This window comes from Cokeromyces recurvatus (assembly GCF_025118155.1).
Source record: "Cokeromyces recurvatus strain NRRL 2243 chromosome Unknown BX663scaffold_1, whole genome shotgun sequence".
Classification (NCBI taxonomy): Eukaryota; Fungi; Mucoromycota; class Mucoromycetes; order Mucorales; family Mucoraceae; genus Cokeromyces; species Cokeromyces recurvatus.
Genome location: NW_026251387.1, coordinates 58,732 through 79,402, shown reverse-complemented (window position 1 = coordinate 79,402; position 20,671 = coordinate 58,732). Strand labels below are relative to the sequence as shown.

At 32.6% G+C, this 20,671-nt stretch overlaps 11 protein-coding genes across 11 annotated transcripts; 7 read left to right on the top strand and 4 right to left on the bottom strand.

Moving 5' to 3' along the window:
- Positions 1-395: 395 nt before the first annotated feature.
- BX663DRAFT_481796 (ferrochelatase) lies at positions 396-1,719 on the top strand (the record flags this gene model as incomplete). The annotated part of the gene is made up of 3 exons (XM_051524376.1): positions 396-426; positions 505-571; positions 660-1,719. 3 exons carry the CDS (start codon positions 396-398, stop codon positions 1,717-1,719), a joined length of 1,158 nt encoding a protein of 385 aa, XP_051387446.1.
- A 145-nt stretch (positions 1,720-1,864) lies between these two features.
- On the bottom strand, positions 1,865-4,965 carry BX663DRAFT_481795 (nucleoporin autopeptidase-domain-containing protein; the record flags this gene model as incomplete). The annotated part of the gene is made up of 6 exons (XM_051524375.1): positions 1,865-3,570; positions 3,630-4,325; positions 4,390-4,431; positions 4,540-4,623; positions 4,685-4,792; positions 4,860-4,965. 6 exons carry the CDS (start codon positions 4,963-4,965, stop codon positions 1,865-1,867), a joined length of 2,742 nt encoding a protein of 913 aa, XP_051387445.1.
- A 201-nt stretch (positions 4,966-5,166) lies between these two features.
- On the top strand, positions 5,167-6,960 carry BX663DRAFT_490979 (mRNA-capping enzyme subunit alpha). Its single transcript, XM_051524992.1, has 9 exons — positions 5,167-5,316; positions 5,406-5,468; positions 5,523-5,607; positions 5,666-5,800; positions 5,860-5,943; positions 5,995-6,074; positions 6,148-6,288; positions 6,355-6,736; positions 6,791-6,960. Exons 1-9 carry the CDS (start codon positions 5,219-5,221, stop codon positions 6,884-6,886), a joined length of 1,164 nt encoding a protein of 387 aa, XP_051387444.1. The 5' UTR covers positions 5,167-5,218; the 3' UTR covers positions 6,887-6,960.
- A 65-nt stretch (positions 6,961-7,025) lies between these two features.
- Positions 7,026-8,321, bottom strand: BX663DRAFT_528312 (peptidase M24, structural domain-containing protein; the record flags this gene model as incomplete). Its single annotated transcript, XM_051530151.1, has 2 exons — positions 7,026-8,031; positions 8,104-8,321. The coding sequence occupies 2 exons, from the start codon at positions 8,319-8,321 to the stop codon at positions 7,026-7,028; spliced, it is 1,224 nt and encodes a 407-aa protein (XP_051387443.1).
- Positions 8,322-8,832: 511 nt separating this feature from the next.
- Positions 8,833-9,066, bottom strand: BX663DRAFT_404691 (uncharacterized protein; the record flags this gene model as incomplete). The annotated part of the gene is made up of 1 exon (XM_051522246.1): positions 8,833-9,066. A coding segment is annotated over one exon (234 nt), but the record flags the coding sequence as incomplete, so codon positions are not given.
- Positions 9,067-11,106: 2,040 nt separating this feature from the next.
- BX663DRAFT_864 (uncharacterized protein) lies at positions 11,107-12,488 on the top strand. The gene is made up of 2 exons (XM_051532340.1): positions 11,107-11,962; positions 12,038-12,488. The coding sequence occupies exons 1-2, from the start codon at positions 11,197-11,199 to the stop codon at positions 12,316-12,318; spliced, it is 1,047 nt and encodes a 348-aa protein (XP_051387441.1). The 5' UTR covers positions 11,107-11,196; the 3' UTR covers positions 12,319-12,488.
- Positions 12,489-13,236: 748 nt separating this feature from the next.
- On the top strand, positions 13,237-13,968 carry BX663DRAFT_547184 (uncharacterized protein; the record flags this gene model as incomplete). The annotated part of the gene is made up of 1 exon (XM_051530995.1): positions 13,237-13,968. The coding sequence occupies one exon, from the start codon at positions 13,237-13,239 to the stop codon at positions 13,966-13,968; it is 732 nt and encodes a 243-aa protein (XP_051387440.1).
- A 237-nt stretch (positions 13,969-14,205) lies between these two features.
- BX663DRAFT_490968 (amino acid transporter) lies at positions 14,206-16,974 on the bottom strand. Its single transcript, XM_051524991.1, has 11 exons — positions 16,699-16,974; positions 16,573-16,609; positions 16,457-16,513; positions 16,212-16,395; positions 16,081-16,151; positions 15,625-15,942; positions 15,462-15,522; positions 15,264-15,396; positions 14,885-15,179; positions 14,650-14,802; positions 14,206-14,584 (listed from the first exon to the last, which is right to left on the bottom strand). Exons 1-11 carry the CDS (start codon positions 16,804-16,806, stop codon positions 14,466-14,468), a joined length of 1,536 nt encoding a protein of 511 aa, XP_051387439.1. The 5' UTR covers positions 16,807-16,974; the 3' UTR covers positions 14,206-14,465.
- Positions 16,975-17,334: 360 nt separating this feature from the next.
- On the top strand, positions 17,335-17,854 carry BX663DRAFT_463586 (protein translocase SEC61 complex gamma subunit). Its single transcript, XM_051523995.1, has 3 exons — positions 17,335-17,475; positions 17,539-17,609; positions 17,777-17,854. Exons 1-3 carry the CDS (start codon positions 17,364-17,366, stop codon positions 17,819-17,821), a joined length of 228 nt encoding a protein of 75 aa, XP_051387438.1. The 5' UTR covers positions 17,335-17,363; the 3' UTR covers positions 17,822-17,854.
- Positions 17,855-18,716: 862 nt separating this feature from the next.
- BX663DRAFT_490953 (uncharacterized protein) lies at positions 18,717-20,428 on the top strand. Its single transcript, XM_051524990.1, has 6 exons — positions 18,717-18,790; positions 18,856-18,888; positions 18,963-19,088; positions 19,138-19,248; positions 19,314-19,835; positions 19,899-20,428. The coding sequence occupies exons 1-6, from the start codon at positions 18,734-18,736 to the stop codon at positions 20,178-20,180; spliced, it is 1,131 nt and encodes a 376-aa protein (XP_051387437.1). The 5' UTR covers positions 18,717-18,733; the 3' UTR covers positions 20,181-20,428.
- On the top strand, positions 20,334-20,657 carry BX663DRAFT_490949 (uncharacterized protein). The gene has a single exon (XM_051524989.1). It carries the CDS (start codon positions 20,385-20,387, stop codon positions 20,556-20,558), a length of 174 nt encoding a protein of 57 aa, XP_051387436.1. The 5' UTR covers positions 20,334-20,384; the 3' UTR covers positions 20,559-20,657.
- The last annotated feature ends 14 nt before the right edge of the window (positions 20,658-20,671 follow it).

Here is a 20,671-nt window from a genome sequence, read left to right as displayed (position 1 = left end):
AAGAAAGCCAAATGTTATTATTACGTAATATTTTCAAGAAGTACTATTATTATCATAGTGATACTCTTTTCTCGAATGTGATTCTTATTTGTACTTAATCCTTATTATATTATTAAGCCGGTTAAAAGTACCGATGATTTATAAACTCATCACACATATCAATGTCGATCGAGCTTAAACTACGATGTTTATGATGATGAACTCCGCGTATTATTAAACATAAAAAAAAAAAAAAAAATGGAGAATAAAAAGAAGTTCTTTTAAATGTAGTATAAATTTATAAGTGTTTGATTCTTTTCTTTTTGTTAATTACATTGGTAAATTAAATTAAATTAAAAAAAAAGTTACCCACTTCCCCTTTCTCTTTCTTTATCAACACTCGAATAAAAATAAACATGTATAGTCTTTGCTTAAAAAGATCTTTTGGTAAATGAAATAAAAAAAAAAAAAAAAAAAAAAAAGCGAATAAACAATACGATATTAAGACACATTATTTTATTCTAGTAAATTATAATAAAGCATGTTCATCTATTTTACGTCAATATACAACTATACCTAATACTAAGAAACCGTAAGTTTCAATGAGCAAAATATGAAAATGGGATAAACTTGACTTACTTTTTTTTTTCTTTTTTTGTCCCCTTATTAAAAAAAAAAAGGCCTACTGCAGTTTTATTAACAAATATGGGTGGACCAGAAACAACAGGAGACGTGTATAGTTTTCTTTATAATTTATTTTCAGATAGAGACCTTATGCAACTTCCCTTTCAAAAATATACATCCAAATTTATTGCAAAGACACGAACACCAAAGATTATTGAGCAATATAAGGCTATTGGGGGAGGATCCCCTATCTTGGCTTGGACTCGTAAACAAGGTCAAGCATTAGAAAAGATCTTGGATTCCATCTCGCCAGAGACAGCGCCCCATAAACATTATATTGCCTTCCGTTATGTTGAGCCTTATACGAGTACAGCCCTTGAGGAAATGCGACAGGATGGTGTCAAGAGAGCAGTTGTCTTTACTCAATATCCTCAATATTCTTGTTCAACTACGGGGAGTAGTCTAAATGAACTTTATCGTTGTATCTCAGAGTCGGGGATGAAAAGGGATGATATTCATTGGAGTATTATCGATCGTTGGCCAACACATCCTGGATTCATTGAAGCCATGGCTCAAAGGATAGAGGCTAAATTGGCTGAATATACACCAGAGGATCGTCAGGAGGCGATCATCATGTTCTCTGCGCATTCGTTACCCATGTCGGTCGTCAATCAAGGGGATCCTTATCCTGCTGAAGTCGCGGCTACTGTCGATCATGTCATGACACGACTCGGCCATCAATACCCTTATCGTCTCTGTTGGCAATCTCAAGTAGGCCCCAAGGCCTGGTTAGGTCCACAGACCGCGGATGCCATTCATGGTTTTGCCAAGGCTGGTAAAAGGAATATCGTAGCTGTACCAATTGCCTTTACAACCGATCATATCGAAACATTATATGAATTGGATCATGAATATGGTCAGGAGGCCAAAGCATTGGGTATCACAGGCTGGAAACGTGTGGATGCCCTAAATGATGATCCTGTCTTTACTCGTGCTATGGCAGATATCGTAAAGGAACATTTGGACCGTCAAGAAAAGCATAGTGTACAATGGTCACTTCAATGTCCTGATTGTCAATTTTCTTCTTGTCATCATACACGTCACTTTTTTCATTAAAATAAAGTAGGATAAAAGAGAGAAACTTTATTTTTTAATTTTATTTTTATTTTTTATTATATTTATTTTTTTTCTTTTTTCTTTTTTCGTTCCTATTTTCCCTTTATTATAAATTTGTTCATATAAAGAGTGATAATATTTTTTTTTAAAAGTGATATGCTTTGAAACTCCATTCACCTGTAACTTCGTCATAATCCATAAATTCAACATCGGGTTGTTTACGAAGCTTTTCCTTAAAGAGCTTGAATCGTGGATGTTCAGGATCTTTAATGGGTGCACCCGTATTTCGATCCTTGGTAAAACAATTTTCAAGTGTGACGATAGCAGTTGTATTGAGTTGTTGACCTGTAGGAGGTTTACTGTCAAGATCAGGATAGACAAGAACCTTCCTATCTTCAATAACCACAATATTTCCCATAATGTCTTCAAGAACAACCTCTGATAAATCAACAGGTTCCATATATTCAACTTTACCATATCCTTTACGTCCTACAATAAAATTATGGACTTGTTTTAATCCTTCTTTTGGCATACTGATGAGAGTTTCAAGACTAGGTGACATGTAATAACCATTCTTCATGGCAACTGTAGATGCAGGAGTTGTGCTAGCAGCAGTAGTGGTAGCGCTAGCAGTGGTAGTGGTGGCAGCGGATGTTGCAACAGACTCATTTTGTAAATCTTTCGTAGTAACATCAGAGACGGTAGTAGTGGTTGTAGTAGTAACAGAGGTTGTCATTGTAGTAGTTGTATTAGCATTTTCTTTAGCTGCAACAGATTCTAATTCAGGAACAAATGTAACCTTCTTTTTATCGGATTTCTTCTTATTAACAAGTGCTACAATATTAGCTGCATCAATGTTATCATCAAAGATTAACTTTTTATTGTTGGCACGAGGAGCAAAGGCTCCAGAGCTAAGAACTGCATCATCACTGATACCTTCCAAAGAAGATGTAACCACCTTTTTGGTCGTAGCCTTGACAGGAGTAAATGAGAAACCACGAAGCTTGATTTTAGATACAACACGAGGTGAAATAGGGTAATGAGGATGGGTTGTTTTACGACCTGTACTATCAACAGCAACAGCAGATGGGCCTCCTGATTTTACTGAAGTGTTTGAAACTTTACTCAAATCAAACAAGGGGTTGTTACCATAAGGGTTCTTATCGACAGTGGCAACTAAAGGTTGTTGTTGTTGAGCACCTGCTTGAAGAGGATTAGTACCAAATGAAGTTAATCCACCTTGAGCAGGTAAATTGAAGGTGTTTCCAGTTTGTTGTTGCTGACCAAATCCTCCAAATCCAGTTGTAGTAGAGGTATTGTTGCCAAATAATCCTCCTCCTAATCCACCTGTAGCAGGCTTTTGTCCAAACAATCCTCCTGTAGTACCTGTTGTGTTAGTACCAAAACCACCAAAACCAGTTGTGGTGCCTGAAGTGTTACCAAAGAGGGATGTAGTAGGGGCAGTAGGTTTAGCAGCTCCAAAAAGACCAGTACCCGCTGTGCTTGTCTGACCAAATCCAGTAGTAGCAGGCTGGCTTGTTGCACCAAAACCACCAAAACCACCCGTTGTCGTTCCAGTTGTAGGAGCAGTGGCACCAAAAGAAAAAGTGCTGGCTGGCTTACTAGCAGCAGCTCCAAAACCGCCTGTAGTGGCACCAAAACCAGTTGTAGTTGTGCCTGTATTACCAAAACCACCAAATCCTGTAGTTGTTGTAGCTGGCTTTTGACCAAAAGCACCAAAACCAGTTGTTTGTGTCGCAGGTTGACCAAAGGCACTTGTGGTGGATGTAGCTGGTTGACCAAATGCAGAAGTTGTAGTCTGACCAAAGGCACCTGTAGATGGTGTACTACCTATAAAAAAAATCAGTAAATTTCAACCTAGCTTTTTTTTTTTCCTCATGTCAACATACCAAATGAGAAAGGTTTTGCTGCGGTAGATCCAAAAGCACCACCTGTAGTATTATTAGTACCAAAAGCACTTGTCTGGTTAGCAGGTTGACCAAATGCAGAAGTTGTAGTGGAGCCAAAGCCGGTGGCAGCAGGTTGACCAAATGCAGATGTAGTGGTATTTTGTTGTTGACCAAAGAGTCCACCCGATGTATTAGTAGAACCAAAACCAGTAGCAGCAGGTTGACCAAAAGCAGATGTTTGTTGACCAAAAGCACCTGTAGCAGGTTGACCAAAGGCGGAAGTTGTAGCAGGTTGACCAAAAGTTGAGGTTGTAGTAGATCCAAAACCACCACCAGCTGCAGCACCAGCATTCTTTCTACCTTGTTGGTAATCTTGTAAACGAAGTTCTTCAAGAGAAAAGTTCTTGTATTGAGGCATGGCAGTAATGGTTTGGAAGAAATTATTAACACCCGTTGTAATGTCACGATCTTGAGTTGGAGAAAAATCAGCTACAGCTGTTCCCTGATTGACTCCTCCAGCAGGTTGTCCAAATGCTGATGTAGTATTTCCCATACCGAATGCTGATGTTTGTTGTTGAGGTTGACCAAAGGCGCCGGTAGTGGTGGTACTACCAAAAGCATTTGTAGCAGGGCGCTGACCAAATAAACCACCTGTATTTTGAGTTGTATTTCCAAATGCTGGTGTAGTTGATGGAGCTAACATTTATTACATAAGTATAAAATATATTAAAAAAAAGGGGGGGGAGAGAATAAAACTTACTTGATCCAAAGCCTCCAAAAGCTGTGGAAGTAGTAGGTTGAGCTGAGATATATTTTTAAAAAATAAAAATGTTAATTTTATATTGCTTCTACACTATTTTCCTTCTATTTTATTATTTTTTTTTGTAAATGTGTTTTTTTTTATTTTTACCAGAACCAAACGCAGATGTTGAGGTACTTCCAAAAGCTGAAGGTCTTGCTTGACCAAATGCTGAACCAGTTGCCCCAAAGCCACCTAATTCAACAAAATTACTTTGTATTCTAATTTAATTTTATATTTTTGAAACTGTTCTTACCTGCAGCTGGAGCTGCTCCAAAAGCAGATTGTTGAGCAGGTTGACCAAATGCATTAGTAGTTGGTGTAGCACCGAAGGCGCTAGGAGTTGTTGTCGTTGCTCCAAATCCTTAATAATGAAAATAAATTTTAATTTCGGTTTTTTTTTTTTATTATTATTTCCTTGCATGCTTTACCTCCAAATGCACTTTGTTGTTGTGGTTGTTGTTGACCAAATACTGAAGTATTTTGTTGTTGTTGTCCAAAGCCTCCAGTACTTCCAAATGCACTTTTTCCGAACATTTTATTAATAGATCTAAAGAAAAAAAAGCGAAGGACAATAAAAAAAAAAAAAAGAAACGCGTTTTGCACAAAAAAAAAATTTGTACATTGTGATAATGATTAAAGCTCAGTCCACACGTCACAAGAAGTACTTTTTTATTTTATTTTATTTTATTTTATTTTATTTTATTTTATTTTATTTTATTTTATTTTTTTTTTTTTTTTTTTTTTTTTTGGTTCAACTTTTAAAAAGCACATCTTTCTTTTGTGTATTATGGCTAGCTCAGTTCCTGAAATTCCTGGCGAATTTATCAATGATCCATCTAAATTAAAAGAAAAAGTAGCATCTCTTTTAGGATTAAATAGTTACAAGTAAATGTTTTATTATTTTATAGCTTGAATTTATTATTGTCTATATATTTGTGTGTGTATGTGTATGTTTATCAAGCGCTTTATGATAGATTTCCTGGAGCACAGCCTGTAAGTTTTGGTGCTAAACAGTTGAAAGAAATTGAAGAAGAAGAGTAAATAATTACAAATTCGTATGAAACTTTTATATGATCTGACTGTATCATTAGTTTCTTTGTTGCAGAAAAATCAGACGGTGTACGTTGTCTAGCTTTGTTAAGTGTCAATCAAAGGAAAGAGCCAGAAGTATACCTAGTTTGTATCATCAATTAAATTAATGACTCCAAAATCTTACCATTTCTGTTTTCTATAGTTTGATAGAAAAAATAATTTTTACATTGTACGCAACTTTAGATTTCCTATACCAGGAGATCCAACATTTAAAAAATGTCTCAAAAATACAATTATTGATGGTGAATTTGTTCTAGATAAAGAGGAGGATGGCACAGTGAGTTCATAAAAATGAAATGCAAGACAAAGATGCTAATGAAATTATTTTTTTTTCAGATGCAATTACGATTTTTATTATTTGATTGTTTATGTATTGAAGAAAAAGTGTTATTAACTCGTGGATTAATGAGACGTTTAGGGGTATAATTTCAAAATTGCTTCTTTTAATTCAAAAAAGCTGATAATTATTAGTATTTAAAATCGGACGTGATAAAACCACATCAAGAGATGATTAGAAAAAATCCTCATTTACGTAAACGATTACCGTTCTTGTAAAATGACAGCTCTATATGCAACATGTATATTTGTAGATTTTTAATTTTTTTTTTTATATATATTGAATAGAGTTGAATTTAAAGAACAACAATTTACTCATCACTTGGATGTTGTATTCAACGAGATTATACCTAAATTAAAACATGGTAATGATGGTCTTATATTCACCTCAGTTAATGCTCCCTACAGCATGGGTACATGTGATAAAATGTAAGTGGAAACAAGTGTTAATAATGATAAAATTGTTATTTACAAAAGCATATAAATATGTATTAGGCTTAAATGGAAACCGTTGAATGAAAACTCGGTTGATTTCAAAGTCTCACTCACTTTTCCAGGTAGTAATTTACCAGGAGTAAAGGACTTTACAGAGAAACCTCGCATTGATCTACTAGTATGGCAAGGAGGCAATGATTATCAGTTTTTTGCAGAATTAGGTATTACAGATCAAGAATGGCGAAAACAGTTTGGAGATAAGCCCAAATATATGGATGGCAAGATTATTGAGTGCAATTATGACCCTGAAATACAACAGAGATTACAGTTGAAATCTCCTTGGAGATTTATGCGTTATAGAAATGATAAATCAGATGGTAATCATCAAAGTACTGTAGATAATGTTATACGTAGTATACGGGATGCTGTGACAAAAGAAGAGGTAAGCCTATATATACATGTAGTTGTTTAAATATTAACATGTATTATATTATAGTTAATTGAATGTATGCCTAGAATCAAGGAAGCATGTCTTAAACGTAAACAAGAATTAGATGATAGACAACAAACTAAAAAAATACGTCAAGACTAATAAAATATATGTGTATATTTATAATAATAATAATAAAGCTTATATGTATAGTATACACATATATTCAATATACGCAAATGTATTTTTATTTTTTTTATTTTATTTTTTTTTTTTATAAATGCATGTATGTACACATTGGTTAGTAATCATCACCTTTAGAAACAATTTCTTTACAAGTAGGTCTTAATAAGATAGTGTGCTCTAATTGAGCGGTATAGCTACCCTTTGTATCAACAAGCGGAGGATAAGCAGTAACAACGCCTGCATCTACTAAATTTCTTAACCCCATTAAATATTTCTCTTCTCCAATACGATCAAGATAACGTCTACAGAAAGGTAAAGTGCCAAAGTGTTTGTTAATTGTTGTTAATAAATTCTTGGCTCTAGCTAAACGTAAAGGAACATATCCAGCGTCTTGATTTCTAGCATAATGAGAACATTCGCCATCTTCAATAACATAACCACGGCCTGTAGAACAGAATGTTTCAATAGCAATTTGTTCACCTTCTTCAAGCTTAGTTTCATCACCAGAGTCTCTAATGATAGGTACAGATTTACCAGCATGAATACGATAAGGTTCAATTGTATGACCATTCAAATTACGAATAGGCTTGATATCATAAGTTTTGCCATCCAATTCGATTTCATAAGAATCATAGACTTCATGGACAGCTGCACCAATATCACATAATCTAACATCAATACCAGCTTCTTTAATACCAGCATAGGTGGCTTCACGAGCAGCTTCAACAAGCTTGTCAAACTTGGGATTAAAATTCATTGTAAAAGCGGAGTCAATAATTCTACCATTGACGTGAACGCCAAAATCTACTTTCATAACATCGTCGTATTGTAAGACGGTTTTATCACCAGCGTTAGGAGTAAAATGAGCTGCGCAATGATTAATAGAGAGACCAGTAGGGAAACCGATACCTGCTTCTAAACCGTTCTCTTCAACAAGAGCACGAGTTCCGTTTTCGATCATTTCAGCAATCTCGGTCAAGGACATGCCAGGTTTGATGGTCTTTTGAGCATAAGCACGGACTTGACGATGCACTTCAGCTGCTCTACGAAGGTCATTATAGTCATTTTCATTCATTCGTTCTGCAGCTCGCTTTTCTTCACTTGTTGTTCTGAAAGTGTTTCTATAAATGATTGATGATTAGTCAGCTTCGATTATATATCAATATAAAGAATTAATAACAACCAATACATACTCATTAATATAGTCATGAACTTCACCAACAGGATAAATTTTGTTTGTATATATTTTAGAGACAGGGACTGTAGGAGGCTCAGTTTGAGTTTTGGGTTCACTCTTCTTCTTCTTCTTTCTATTTTTCTTTTTCTTTTTGGCTGCTTCCTCGGTTACTTCTTCGACAGGCTCTTCGACAGGCTTATCTTCAATATGAGTTTCTTTTAAATCCTCAGTCATCTTTTCGACCTTTACTTCCTCTTCAGCTGCCACCATTTTAACAGTCAAAATATGAAAGAAAAAAAAATAAATAAAGAAAAGAAAAAAAAAAAAAAAAAAACTATAAACAGTCAAATAACAATAGCATTTTTTTTTTTTTTTTTTAAAAAAAAAAAAGGTAGTAGTGACTGTTATTTATCAAAAAAAAAATACATTTCTTTATAAGAAATTATTATACGTCTCTTTAGAACACAGTGTCCTTGTTGGACATTTTTGCTCGAGATAGGTAAAGGAAGAAATAAGCATATGAAAACCCTGCACGCAGAAGCAGGGAAAAATGTTAAGAGGTATATGTTGAAAGAAATAATAAGAAAAGTGTGTTGTATAGGGTTTGTATAGAGAGGTTGTATATGAGGGGGAGGGGAGGAGAACATAAGACAATAGTATCATTCTGCTTCAGAGAGAGAGAGAAAGAGTGATCCACTTGATAAAAGAGCTGACCATGAGAAACATCATGATACTGTTGTAAATCGCTTTCAGAATGATGATAAGCATCGAGTTCTGCAAGGATTTTGCACACAATTGACCATATATATATAAATATATTCGTTTTGTTGAAGTTGGTTTCGATTTTGGGGAGCTGATTCAGGGTAGTTGTGGTGGTACTTTTTAATCGATGATGTATTCGGAAACACTGGATTGTATGCTTCTTAGTAAACAATGTGTTAGGGAATGTTCGGTATGTTTTGAGTCGTCCACCTGAAAGCTAGCCAACTCTCCATCTGATACTTTGGGCTTCTTTCTTTATTGAACATTGGAATTCGCATGATTGGGTCGACACTAAGCTTAGGAAGACAGCAAGCTAATGGTTTCGAAGAAATAATTATACAGTGATTTGCGTTTGAAAATAGAAAGAAAAAAAAAGTTTTCATGGAAATAGACTGATTGAGCACTTCAAAGTATTTGATAAATCTAAAATAACGTCCAAGTATGAAATGAAATTGGTCATGATGTGCACTATCCTTGTTCTTTTCAAAACAGACAAACCTCAGTAACATTCAAAATTTTAGTATCATCATATATTGCCCAAAAAGCATCAACAAAAGATACTCAGTGAACAGGAAATAAATATTAAATTGCAGGCTGATTTGTGGTTTTCATGGAGACTTAATTTGAGGGTCTTACTTTTCTATTTGCGAACTTCTTTGCAAAAGCCAAGATGGATACTTATTTTTTTTTATGAAAAAGGACAAGACAAAACTTTTGACGAACAAGGATGAAATAGAGTTAGTCGAAAAGATTGATCGTTTTCATTTAGAAATTCTTATGATGTTGTGAAAGTATCCAACAGGTTCAACCTACTGAGCAAGAACAACTAAGAGACAAACTTGATGGGACGACATTGAAAATAGTACAGTCATCTATGACTGACCATACTTGATAGCACTGAGGTGCAAAAAAAAAAAAAAAAAAAGGACAAGCATTTAAATAAAATTATTGTCAATGATGGTAAGTATGATGATATTGATGATTAGATCAATGAGTGTTATTTATTTATTTATTTTTTAATAGTTTAAGTAATACTATGAACTGAAAGTCTAGATGGTCTTCTCTGCTTTATTTAACTGAGGTAGATATGATGCCAACTAAAACATCAGATTTTATTAATTTTTAATTACGAACCATTGCTGGACTCTTTTTTATTTTTAGCAATGAAGAATATGTATTATAAAAGTACTTTTCTTGGCTTCTCTAAGTTAAAAGAAAAAAAAAACTTTGATACTAACAGGATTAACCATGAGAAGGTGAAAGTATTACTAATCCCAAAAAAAAAGTGTTTTCAAAAACATCAACCACGCTATTTCTGAGCAAGATTCAGTTATTAGCTAAATAATATACACGCAATTTGTGGAAAATGCCGGCTGTTTTGCAAGTGCAATACTTAAAAAAGACGCCGGACTATCTATTAAAGACAAATCCCACGTCATTTCTCCATATTACCCATAACAGATAACAACATATCAGCAGAGGTAACGCCCAGATTACCCAGTAGAGATAACTACACGCTACTTGATTGAAACATTAAATTTATCACCAAAACGACACCCACATAAACCAACAGTGACTACGCCCATATATCGCACTGGAATAACGTTCACAAGCCCACAGTGATAACGCCGCAGTGTTTTTGAAAACTAGAGAGAGAAAAAAAGAAAATAAAATATTTTTACCTTTATTTTTTCAACATTAAATTGTGATGACGAATTGGCTTCGCAACAATTAGGACGTGACGGTGAATTGTTTTGATTATCCAATCAAAATAACCCTCTTCTAGGCTACGATAGTTTATTTTGTGCCTAAATCGGCAATCAAAGTAAATCAGCATAAGTGTTATCAATACAGAAACAAAACATGATTGCAAATAATACATATAAAGACGGTAAGATTTCTTTTTCTTTTTAAGAAAAGAACAATTGAAATTAATACTAATCGATTGAATTAAAGAAATTGCGTCCTGCTTATTGAATTTGGATGAAAATGGACAACCCATTACTTGGGAGAATTTTATCAAGCACATGCAAGACAGTATAGTTGATTCATATAAAGAAGATAAGGATATTACTGATTTCAAAGGTGAATGGAAATCTGATTTTAAAATGGTTGCTAAAATGTTGAATATGAACGTTAAATCAAGCAAGGATAACTGGTCTGTCATAGTAGGGCGTATTCAAACATCAAAAAAACAAAAATAAGCAGTGATGAGTCAAGTGGTGCTTCTGAGGAGACTCAAAGTGTTTTGACAAGAAATAGCGCTTCAACATCAAAATCAAGCTCAAGACAGTCAAGCACAGACAAAAACTACAGATTGACAGCTGAAGAGAAGAAGAAGTGCAGAATGATGTATGAATCATTGGACGTCTCAAAAATGTGGACTTTATCAACAGGAAAGATAGTTGAAAAGCAAATGGCATTATTTGCCTCAAGCTGTATTTATGAGCATCTAGCTCATTCTTTAATTCTTGATGTATCCGACAGCATATGGACGGAGTACTTCACCACAGAAGAAATCAAAGAGATCATGAATACGAACAGAACGACATTGCCCTCGTTACCTGAAGACCTCAGCAATTATATCAACTCTTTTGATAAAGAGTTCGTTAAGCCTTTGGATCTTTACTATCAAGCACACAGCAATGTATTTCATCCTTTTCAAGAAAAAGACAAAAAATGGGTACAGCAAATATGTTCTTCAGCTGCTGATCTTTACTTGTATAAAGTACTTGACAACTACAACACTCTTGAGAGCAAAGTGAAGCATCGTGTTTGGAATTTCCTCTATACCGTCTTTGATGGGTCAAAAGTGAAGGTGGAGATTGGGGAGAAGAGCAGCGTGGCGTCTGCGATTAGAAGAAACAGTGAGAGAAGATTAGAAGGACAGGAAATGAGACGAAGAAAAAATATGGATATGCTCTTCTTTTATGATGACTGTGAACTTGGATGCACAGAAGTAGGGAAGAATTCTGTTGGTGTTGATGATGATAAGTACATGGGAGATGGAATGTTGAAGCTTCCCAAGGCAATGAAGGATATGTTGTGTATGGCTTCAAAAGTCTGTCTAAGCCATTTGAGAGACTTTAGGATGATCGGGTATATTATAATGGGTAAGCACTTTAAGTTATGAATAGATATCAAATGCCACGTCTTCTAACTTAGTTTTACTCAAGGGTTAAACTTAGAAGTAGTCATGTTGGATTCTCCAGTCGGATATGTCAGCAGGATTGTTCGCACTGATGTTTTCAAGTATCCGAAAAATATCAATTCCTTCTCGGTAGATATTATACCCATCATTGAAATTATATGGAAAACAAAAGTCGTGATGGAGACAACTATGAAAGCTATTGAGAATCGACAAAAGAAAGTAGCGGATTTTTATTTTGCATTACCAACACCTACCATTCCTCCTTGTTTCAACAGATCTGATGTTAAAACACCACAAAAAAGAAAATTCGAAGATTGATTGACTTGATTTTTTTTTTATTTATTTATAAACTTTTTAATGTTAATAAATATAGCTGATATTAATTAACATAAGGGCCAAATCTCCCATACAATAGTGTAATTGCTTTCGGCTGGCTATGCATCTTATGGAATCAAAATGAAATATAACTTGAAATCAACTACAAACTGTAGAATTATTCCACATTTTCGTGGCTTTATTAGGTTGATCTGTGCCTTTGGAGGTAAGTGTCGATTAACTTATATTCTTTTTCTTTTTTTTTTAGAAATGTACATTGGGAAAGTATTTTTCTATTTGTATTTTTATCTTGAGCATCTCTTCCTTTTTGGATGAATAAACATGGCTGATAGGAAGTTTTTTTTTTTACAGCACTATGACCGCCAAGATCTTATCGTAGAGCTTTGTAAGGTACGGAACTTGGCTTTTATTGTGAAAAGTCTCTGTAGGTCTGAGTGCCGCCTTCACTTAAGATGCAACCAAATGAATAAAATAAAAAAAGAAATAAGAATAAAATAAAAAGAAAAGCTGTCAATTGAGCTGGGAAAGGAAAATGATACTACAAATAATATTAGAGCAATTGATAACTTGTCATTTTTCTCTCTCAAAACAATATTATAAGTATCTTCATTACTTAGTAAACGATTCACATGACATAATCATCATAGTTGAGAAAACCATGGTTTCTTATTAATTCTAGTCCAATGAAAAGAAAGATAATTTATCCATATAAAGTAGTAACTTTATGCAGCGAATTGATTATTACATAAATTGGAATAGTTGTTACTACCTTTTTTGGAAATAAGGCAAGTTTGTTTTTAACGGTGTTTCAAATAATATTTACCATCCTAATCTAATATAAATAAACAATAAGCTTAATATTAAATCAACTTCTTTTTATTTCCAAATGTCTTTGTTAACATGAAAGTAAATTCTTCTCAATTTAAAGGGGGTACACCAAATCAGCTAATTGTCTATTTAGCGTTTATACTAGCGAAAATCTATTGGATCTATTCAGTGCTTTACTATGTATTAAAAGAAACAGGATTATTACATAATAAAAAAGAAACACTCATCACTCCTTCTCCTTCTGTCATTCATCATCATCATCATAAGAGAAGGACAAAATCAGATCCAACGTGTTCAGTAACCAAACATACAACGGAAGCGAAAGAATTTATTCATCGACAGCGGAATGCAAACAATACTTCTTATCGTAGAATGAGTTTACCATCTCATGTTCATTATCGACCCAGTGCTCAAGATGAACGTGATGGAACAACATGTCCTCCAGTATGGTGGCAAAAGACCCGAGTTAAATTAAGACGTCATCATCGTATTCCACAATCTACAGACTTGAATAATCCAAAACAACAAAATGAATCATTATTATTATTATCACCGTCCTCAAGTTGCTCCATATCTTCTAGTGATAAACCATCCTTATCCGTTAAAGCAGCAGAAGATGTGTCATCTCTTTCACGGTGTTCATCGTCGTCATCATCCACATCAACAGCAACAACAAATAGTGAAAGCAGTGATAACAGTAGTCACAGTTCTTTATATCGTCATCAAAAGAAATCTATAAAAGCATTTATGACTAAACTTAATACTGCTTTACATCATCACCGTAGAATTAGATCGTTTGAGTAATAGTAGTAAATAAAAAAAAACTTCTTATGAAGTTATGTACATACGTTATCTTTTCATTAATAAAATAAAATTTTGTATATATTCATCATTATTTCGTCACATGTATACTATTGTTCCTTATTGTGAAGAATGATGAGAAAAAGGTATACATGTATACATATATATCAACAATACAACCAATCATATTTGATTTTATCATGCGAGAAATTCAACAATGGTAATTATCTCAAATTGAACCATTCATTTCTACTCTTCCTTATTACTAAAAAAGGAAAGAAAGAGAGCCCTTTTATATATATATATATATACATATATGTCATGGTGTTATTCTGTATAGAAGGAAAATAAAGAATAGACAATATATTTTAATTCTATCTTAATTGATCATCCAATAATGATGTTAAAACGAATTCTTCTTCTGTGAATAAGCTTATTAATAATGGAATAAACTAGTGAATGATGATGATGCTGATAATAAGGCTATTGTAATATAATTGTTATGGATCAGTCATTGATTTGGGTCCTGTATAATGGCATTTTCCCCATCCCAACCAAAATAATATAGTGATTGTAATTACTGTAATTAAGCCAATACCTGCATAATTAGCATTGCTATCTAATTATTAATGAATCCTATATTAATATGCTGTTCTATTGTAATTATAGATAATATTATTTTACTTGTCATTGGCCAAGATGTAGGTATAATAAATGCGAATACAGCAAACACGGTCCATAAAAATCCAATGAATGTTATAAACGTACTCCATTCTCCCAAGTTAAATTTCCCCTTCTTTGGACTTTGAACAATTAAACGACATCCCAGCACCATAGCTATTAACAAAAGTAGTATTAAGCGACTAATAATAGTAATACTAGTTGACTCTCTTTCTCTCTGTATATATATATATATTACCATAGCTAAAATGAATTGTGATAGTGGCTGCACTTATAATAGTTTCAAATAAATGTTCAGATAGAGGGAATGGTAAGATGACTAGATATGTCATAAAAACCGTTATCCAAACCGCATTTCCTGGTAACTTGTATGTATTCAAAGTCATTAGATATGAGCTTAAAGGTGCAGCTTCATCTCTTGCTAGTGCATACATCTGTCTTGAAGCGATAGTAACAGTAGTTGCACCTGTACAGAATTGACAAATCAACATCAATACTAAGAATCCTATTGCTCCCCATACACCAATTGCATCCTAATAAACATATATATATATATATGTGTGTATAAAAGAATATCAGGTATTAAAAAAAAAGAAAAAAAAAAGGAGAGGGCTTACCATAAACAACTGTGTCACGGGCATATTTAATTTAGAGTTCAAGATGGAATCAATATCTTCAATAGAAAAGAGTAAAATCATTAAAAACGTAAAACCTATAATCCAAGAGACTATGACAGAGCTTATCATGGCTCTATTTCAAAATAAGATATAAGAAAGTTATAAAATTATATATATTTTAGAATGATTTTTTTTTACATTGAAGATGATATGTTTGCATCTTTAGTTTCTTCATTTACTGAGGCAGCACATTCACATCCTTTATATTAATAGAGAGAGAGAGAAAGAGAGAGAGAGAGAGAGAGAGAGAGAGATTGAGTTCAAGAAAAAGAGAAAAAAAAACAAAACAAATTATGATTACCAAATAATGAATAGGCAGCACCTACCATTCCTAATATTAAAACATAAATAGGATTCTCAAACCCAGTTTGATTTTTATAACATGTAAACACCCACAAGGCATCTCTATGAGTCACCCAACATGACAATGTTATCATGATCACTAATAAACCAGTGCATGACCAAAAAACACTACACTGATTCAAGAAGGATAATATACTCATCTCACGTACATTTATAAAACCATGAAATAGTGTGATTCCTAACGTGATATACATCAAACCTACTTTTGAGATTGTTCTATCTAATATTAATTCTAGAATAGTACCCATTGTTAAAGCTTACAGCAGAGATAGAGAGATAGAGAGAGTGTGTGTGTATGTGTATGTATGTGTTTATAATATATATATTTATATATATACAAGTTAGCAGCAGTTATGTTCATTTCATTCTACAAATAACATAAAGAATACTTTACCTACTGTCACATTGGTTGCACCAATTGTAATGATATTTGCAAAATAATATGTCCAGCCGGTTATAAATGCGCTATAAACAATAAATAAATAAATAAATAAAAAAATACACAAATTCTATTGCTTTACTTACATAATTGGAGCTTTTGACTTTCCTTTTGGATGTTGACTTAATAACTCATAAACCCAATAATAAAGTCCTCCACTTGTTGGATATAAAGAACATATTTCAGCTAATGAAAGTGCTACACATGTCATAAAGATGGCTACAACATTCCAACTTAATAACATCATCATTGGACCCCCTCTTTGTAAAACTAAAATAATTCGTTTAAAAAAAAAAGAGCAAATCCTGTTTATATACATATAAATATATACCTGTTTGAAATGTAGCAGATGTATTCGATAAAATACCAATATTTGTAAAAGCTAAACCTATCAATAAGCAGTAGTCAATACATGGATTCTTCTTCTACTTGAACAAATCAACATACCAAATGTTGCAAATGTAGATAGTGTTCTTTGAAGTTCCTATTTCATGTAGATGTATTATAAGTGGTTCAAGCAGTAGTAGTAGTAGTAGTAGTAGTATCATTATTATTAGTATCATTCTGGTATACCGGCTTATATTTGTATTGTCTAATGGATTCATCATTATGAATAGTTCCATAACATAAAGTCTTTTTCAACTCTTTTTGACTTGATACACTCATCATAAACACACACATACACACAAAGGAAAGAAGAAATAGGTATGTAAAAGAAAACAAAATAAAAATAAAAAAGTGACTGATAATCCCTGAGGGAATGATGATGATTGTCACATTTTATATCAACTCCAGAAAAGATCACTGTTGCTTATCTTATCATTGTCGTATAGAATAAATGCCTCTATGAGTTATTATCCTTTAAGAAAGAAAGAAAGAATGATTGAATTAATAGTCATCACTCAAAGAGAATCCTTTCTATTTTATTCACGTGATAATATCTGTCATTGTCCTGTATCAGTTAATTATTAAAATTAGCTTATGAAATAAGGAAGAATCATTTAATTAAATCAAAATAAGGTACGATGATTGTCTCTCTTTTCTTTTTTTTAAAAAAAAAATTAAGTGCGGTGTATTTTCATTAAAAAAACTGTAGAACCTAATCTTTAACTTGACAGCTTTTGATTGGCTGTGTGACTCTACCACCAATTAAATTTATCCAACTACAATAGAATCTATTACTTGCCTTATTTTTTTTTTTCTTTTTATATTTTCTTCTTTTATTTCCCAAATTTATTATGAGTTCATCTGAAGTTAAAGACACTGCACAACAAGTTATTGAAGGACCTAAGCAATTCTTCAAAGATGGCTTTCAATTTATGAACCGTTGCAAGAAGCCCGATCAACAAGGTAAATAAAGAGAGACATTTTTTCATCGTTTGAAAACTAATTAAATTTCGAAAATAAACGTAGAATTCTTAAAGATTACACAAGCCGTTGCTATGGGTTTTGCTGCCCTTGGTGCTTTGGGTTATTTTGTTAAGGTAATAATTAGAATGACACGAGATGATGATAAATGCGTGAATGAAGAAAACAAAAACAAAAAAAAAAAACGGGGGGAGGGAAAGGATAAATCATCATCATCATCATCATGATTATGTAACGCGTATTTTTGTTCTTTCTTTATTTATAATTTTTATTTCTTATATAGCTCATTCACATTCCTATCAACAATATTCTTGTCGGTGCTGCCTAACTTATCCTTTCAATATTTGCAGCGATCAGAATAAATTCTTTTTTTTCTTTTTTTCTTTATTTTTTGGTTATTGTTATTCAGTAATGTAAATAATTAAATCAATTAGCTTTAACAAAGTTTCATCAAAAGCATTTTTTTTTTTTATTTTATGTTGAAAGGGAAAAAAAAAAAGAATGAGAAGGGAAAGAGAATATCTTATTTTATAGTCAAATGTGCATTCAGGTATAAAATATACTTGTGCAATTAATAAATAATCGTGGAGGGTAATCTTTTAAAACTACCAGAGTTAAATTTAGATATGCAGTAGTGATATGGAAAACTCTGCTCCACCTTTCCTCCTTTTATGAGGTGAAGGAGAGCCATCTCAAAAACCGATTCAAACTTATCATAAAAAAGAAAGAAATTAATAATGAATGTTGATTCAAGAGGAAACAACTCGTCTGCCAAATAGTTAGATTTCTTGCCACAATATAAAAAATTATAGGGAAAAGAAATAATCGGGTTTTTTTCTCTCTCTTATAGTTTGTAAAAGTTCAAAGTGAGGTTTTTATAAGAAACGTCATTGGTACTTGGTGGAATGTTTGTGAATGAATCAGACAGAAATTAGAGTTATTTACCACTGAATAATTAGATAGATACAATAACTGTATTCTATCAGAGATCTAGAAGAAAGTTAAATATAGAATTTTAATGAACAACAGCGTAAAAAATAAAAACTCATAATGCTTCGAGAATATCTAAGGTAATCAATTATTATAAAAGTTATAGTTGTTTGCTTTTAATAAACGATTTCTATAAAGCACAGTCTGTACGAAAGATATTTTTTTAGTAATTATATTATTTATTATATAATCAAGGTTAATAAACAGTCACATGTTCCTTTATTTATTAGAAGAAAAAAAAAATTAAAAAATGATCATTCTTCAAACAAAACAATTTCGAATCAACATGGAAGCACAAATCAAAGAAGTAAAGTCTTTGTAAAAAAAAATCCAAATTATTTGAGACCACTTATTTATTTTGTTCACTCTTAGTTAATTCCTTTCTTGCATCAACCTGCATTAGAGGTAAAAAAAAAAAATAGCTTCAAATCTTTTTTTTTTTCTGCTTGACAGGAATGTGTGCTCAAATTAGTTAATAGATTAGGGCTATTGCTCTTCATCATCTTGTTCCTTATACTCCTAATGGTAATCAATATCGTCACTTATTACTTGAACAAAGACAAACTGTTTGTAAAGACATGAAAGCTCTTTGTAAAGAAGATCCTGTAAGTGCTTTTTTTGATTTTATCAGTTCTTATTCTAATCATTATTTAGGTTACTGCTCACGATGCTCTTCGCTCTCTAATCAATTTATCTAGTGATCCTCTTGTTCAACAAGAACTGGATGATGCAGATTTTATCAAGTATATTGGGTTATTAATTACAGTAAGTTTATTTATGGTTTTATTTTCTAATTTTAAATAAATACAAACGCACTTTTTTTTTTGTAGAATCCTAAATCTGTGCTTGCAGACCTTGCTTGTATGCTCTTATCTAATATGACCAAATTTGAGCCCACTTGCGTTAAAGTCATTCAAGCAACAGCCGAACCAGTTGAAGGTTTAAGCCAATCTACCCGTCTTTTAGATCAACTTGTTGAAATCTTCCATAAGGGATATAAAAAAGAATACAATCCAGAAGCAGAATACCATTTCTTGGCTAGTGTCTTTTCAAATGTGTCTAGTATCAGATTGGGTCGTGTATTTATGATTGAAGAGGCAACTGTAGATCAATTAGCTCCACTTACAAAAATTCAAATTTTTACTGAAGATCCAAATGTGATTCGACGTGGTGGTGCTAATTCAGTTATCAAGAATTGTTGTTTTGAGGCTCGTGAGCATGAACGTTTATTAGATGTAGAGGGTATGAATACATTACCTTTTATTTTATTACCTTTATGTGGTAATGAAGAATATGATATGGACGAATTTGAACAATTCCCCGAAGAAATCCAATTATTGGGTGATGATAAGGTATACAATTTATTCTAACTTTGTAGATAATTTTGTAAATACTCATTTGTTTCTTCTTTAAAGAAACGAGAAACAGATCCTGTCCTTCGTGGTATGCTTTTAGATTCTATTATTTTATTAACCCAGACTCGTTATGGACGTGAATATTTACGTAAAAAACAAGTCTATCGAGTTATACAACGTCTTCATTTACAAGAGACTGATGAAGAACTTAAAGAAAAATGTATAACTATTGTTGAAATGTTGATTCGTGATGAAGAAGGTGCTGAAATTACAGAAGTTGAATCTGAAAAGCCAGCTGTAGAGGAAGATGATGACGATTTGATTATTGAAGAAATTGTATAAATTGGCATGCGCATAAACATTAGACTATAAAATATACATAAATAAATATGCAAATCATTTGTTTTTTTTTATTGGCTTATTTTAAATTTATGAACACTTTCGTGACTTGATTTTACCCCCTCCCATCCATATCCCTCCTTCACAGCCTTTACTAAAGATTTTTCTTCTTTATATTCATATAAAAAAAAAAAGAAAAATTTTAAAATGGATAAACGTCAATTAGAACAAGGCAAACAACAATCATTCATTCAAGCTGTTAAATCAGAACTCTTTTCACCCGAAAAACGTCAAGGAAATCTCAATATTGCTCTCTCTCTTACTGTTTTCACTGGTGCCATTGTTTTTCTTCGTAACTGGGGTGAGCTTTTAGCTGTCTAATTGTCAACACATGTATACATTCATACATACACACACACATATATATATACATACATATTCTCCTTGTATAAAGTACACCTTTTTTTTTAAAAAAAAAAAAAAAAAAAAAAAAA

Bases quoted from the DNA above. Each gene is read 5' to 3' on its own strand.
- BX663DRAFT_490979 (XM_051524992.1), top strand. From the start codon at position 5,219: ATGGCTAGCTCAGTTCCTGAAATTCCTGGCGAATTTATCAATGATCCA. The intron at 5,469-5,522 runs GTAAATAATTAC...CTGTATCATTAG, and splicing joins AAAGAAATTGAAGAAGAAGA to TTTCTTTGTTGCAGAAAAAT. The intron at 6,737-6,790 runs GTAAGCCTATAT...ATTATATTATAG, and splicing joins ATGCTGTGACAAAAGAAGAG to TTAATTGAATGTATGCCTAG.
- BX663DRAFT_864 (XM_051532340.1), top strand. From the start codon at position 11,197: ATGATGTATGAATCATTGGACGTCTCAAAAATGTGGACTTTATCAACA. The intron at 11,963-12,037 runs GTAAGCACTTTA...GGTTAAACTTAG, and splicing joins GATCGGGTATATTATAATGG to AAGTAGTCATGTTGGATTCT.
- BX663DRAFT_490968 (XM_051524991.1), bottom strand. From the start codon at position 16,806: ATGTGTGTGTTTATGATGAGTGTATCAAGTCAAAAAGAGTTGAAAAAG. The intron at 15,523-15,624 runs GTAATCATAATT...ATTAATATAAAG, and splicing joins TGCTGCCTATTCATTATTTG to GATGTGAATGTGCTGCCTCA. The intron at 14,803-14,884 runs GTAATATATATA...TTTTGTTAATAG, and splicing joins CACAATTCATTTTAGCTATG to CTATGGTGCTGGGATGTCGT.
- BX663DRAFT_463586 (XM_051523995.1), top strand. From the start codon at position 17,364: ATGAGTTCATCTGAAGTTAAAGACACTGCACAACAAGTTATTGAAGGA. The intron at 17,476-17,538 runs GTAAATAAAGAG...AAATAAACGTAG, and splicing joins CAAGAAGCCCGATCAACAAG to AATTCTTAAAGATTACACAA. The intron at 17,610-17,776 runs GTAATAATTAGA...TTTCTTATATAG, and splicing joins CTTTGGGTTATTTTGTTAAG to CTCATTCACATTCCTATCAA.
- BX663DRAFT_490953 (XM_051524990.1), top strand. From the start codon at position 18,734: ATGATCATTCTTCAAACAAAACAATTTCGAATCAACATGGAAGCACAA. The intron at 19,249-19,313 runs GTAAGTTTATTT...TTTTTTTTGTAG, and splicing joins ATATTGGGTTATTAATTACA to AATCCTAAATCTGTGCTTGC. The intron at 19,836-19,898 runs GTATACAATTTA...TCTTCTTTAAAG, and splicing joins AATTATTGGGTGATGATAAG to AAACGAGAAACAGATCCTGT.
- BX663DRAFT_490949 (XM_051524989.1), top strand. From the start codon at position 20,385: ATGGATAAACGTCAATTAGAACAAGGCAAACAACAATCATTCATTCAA.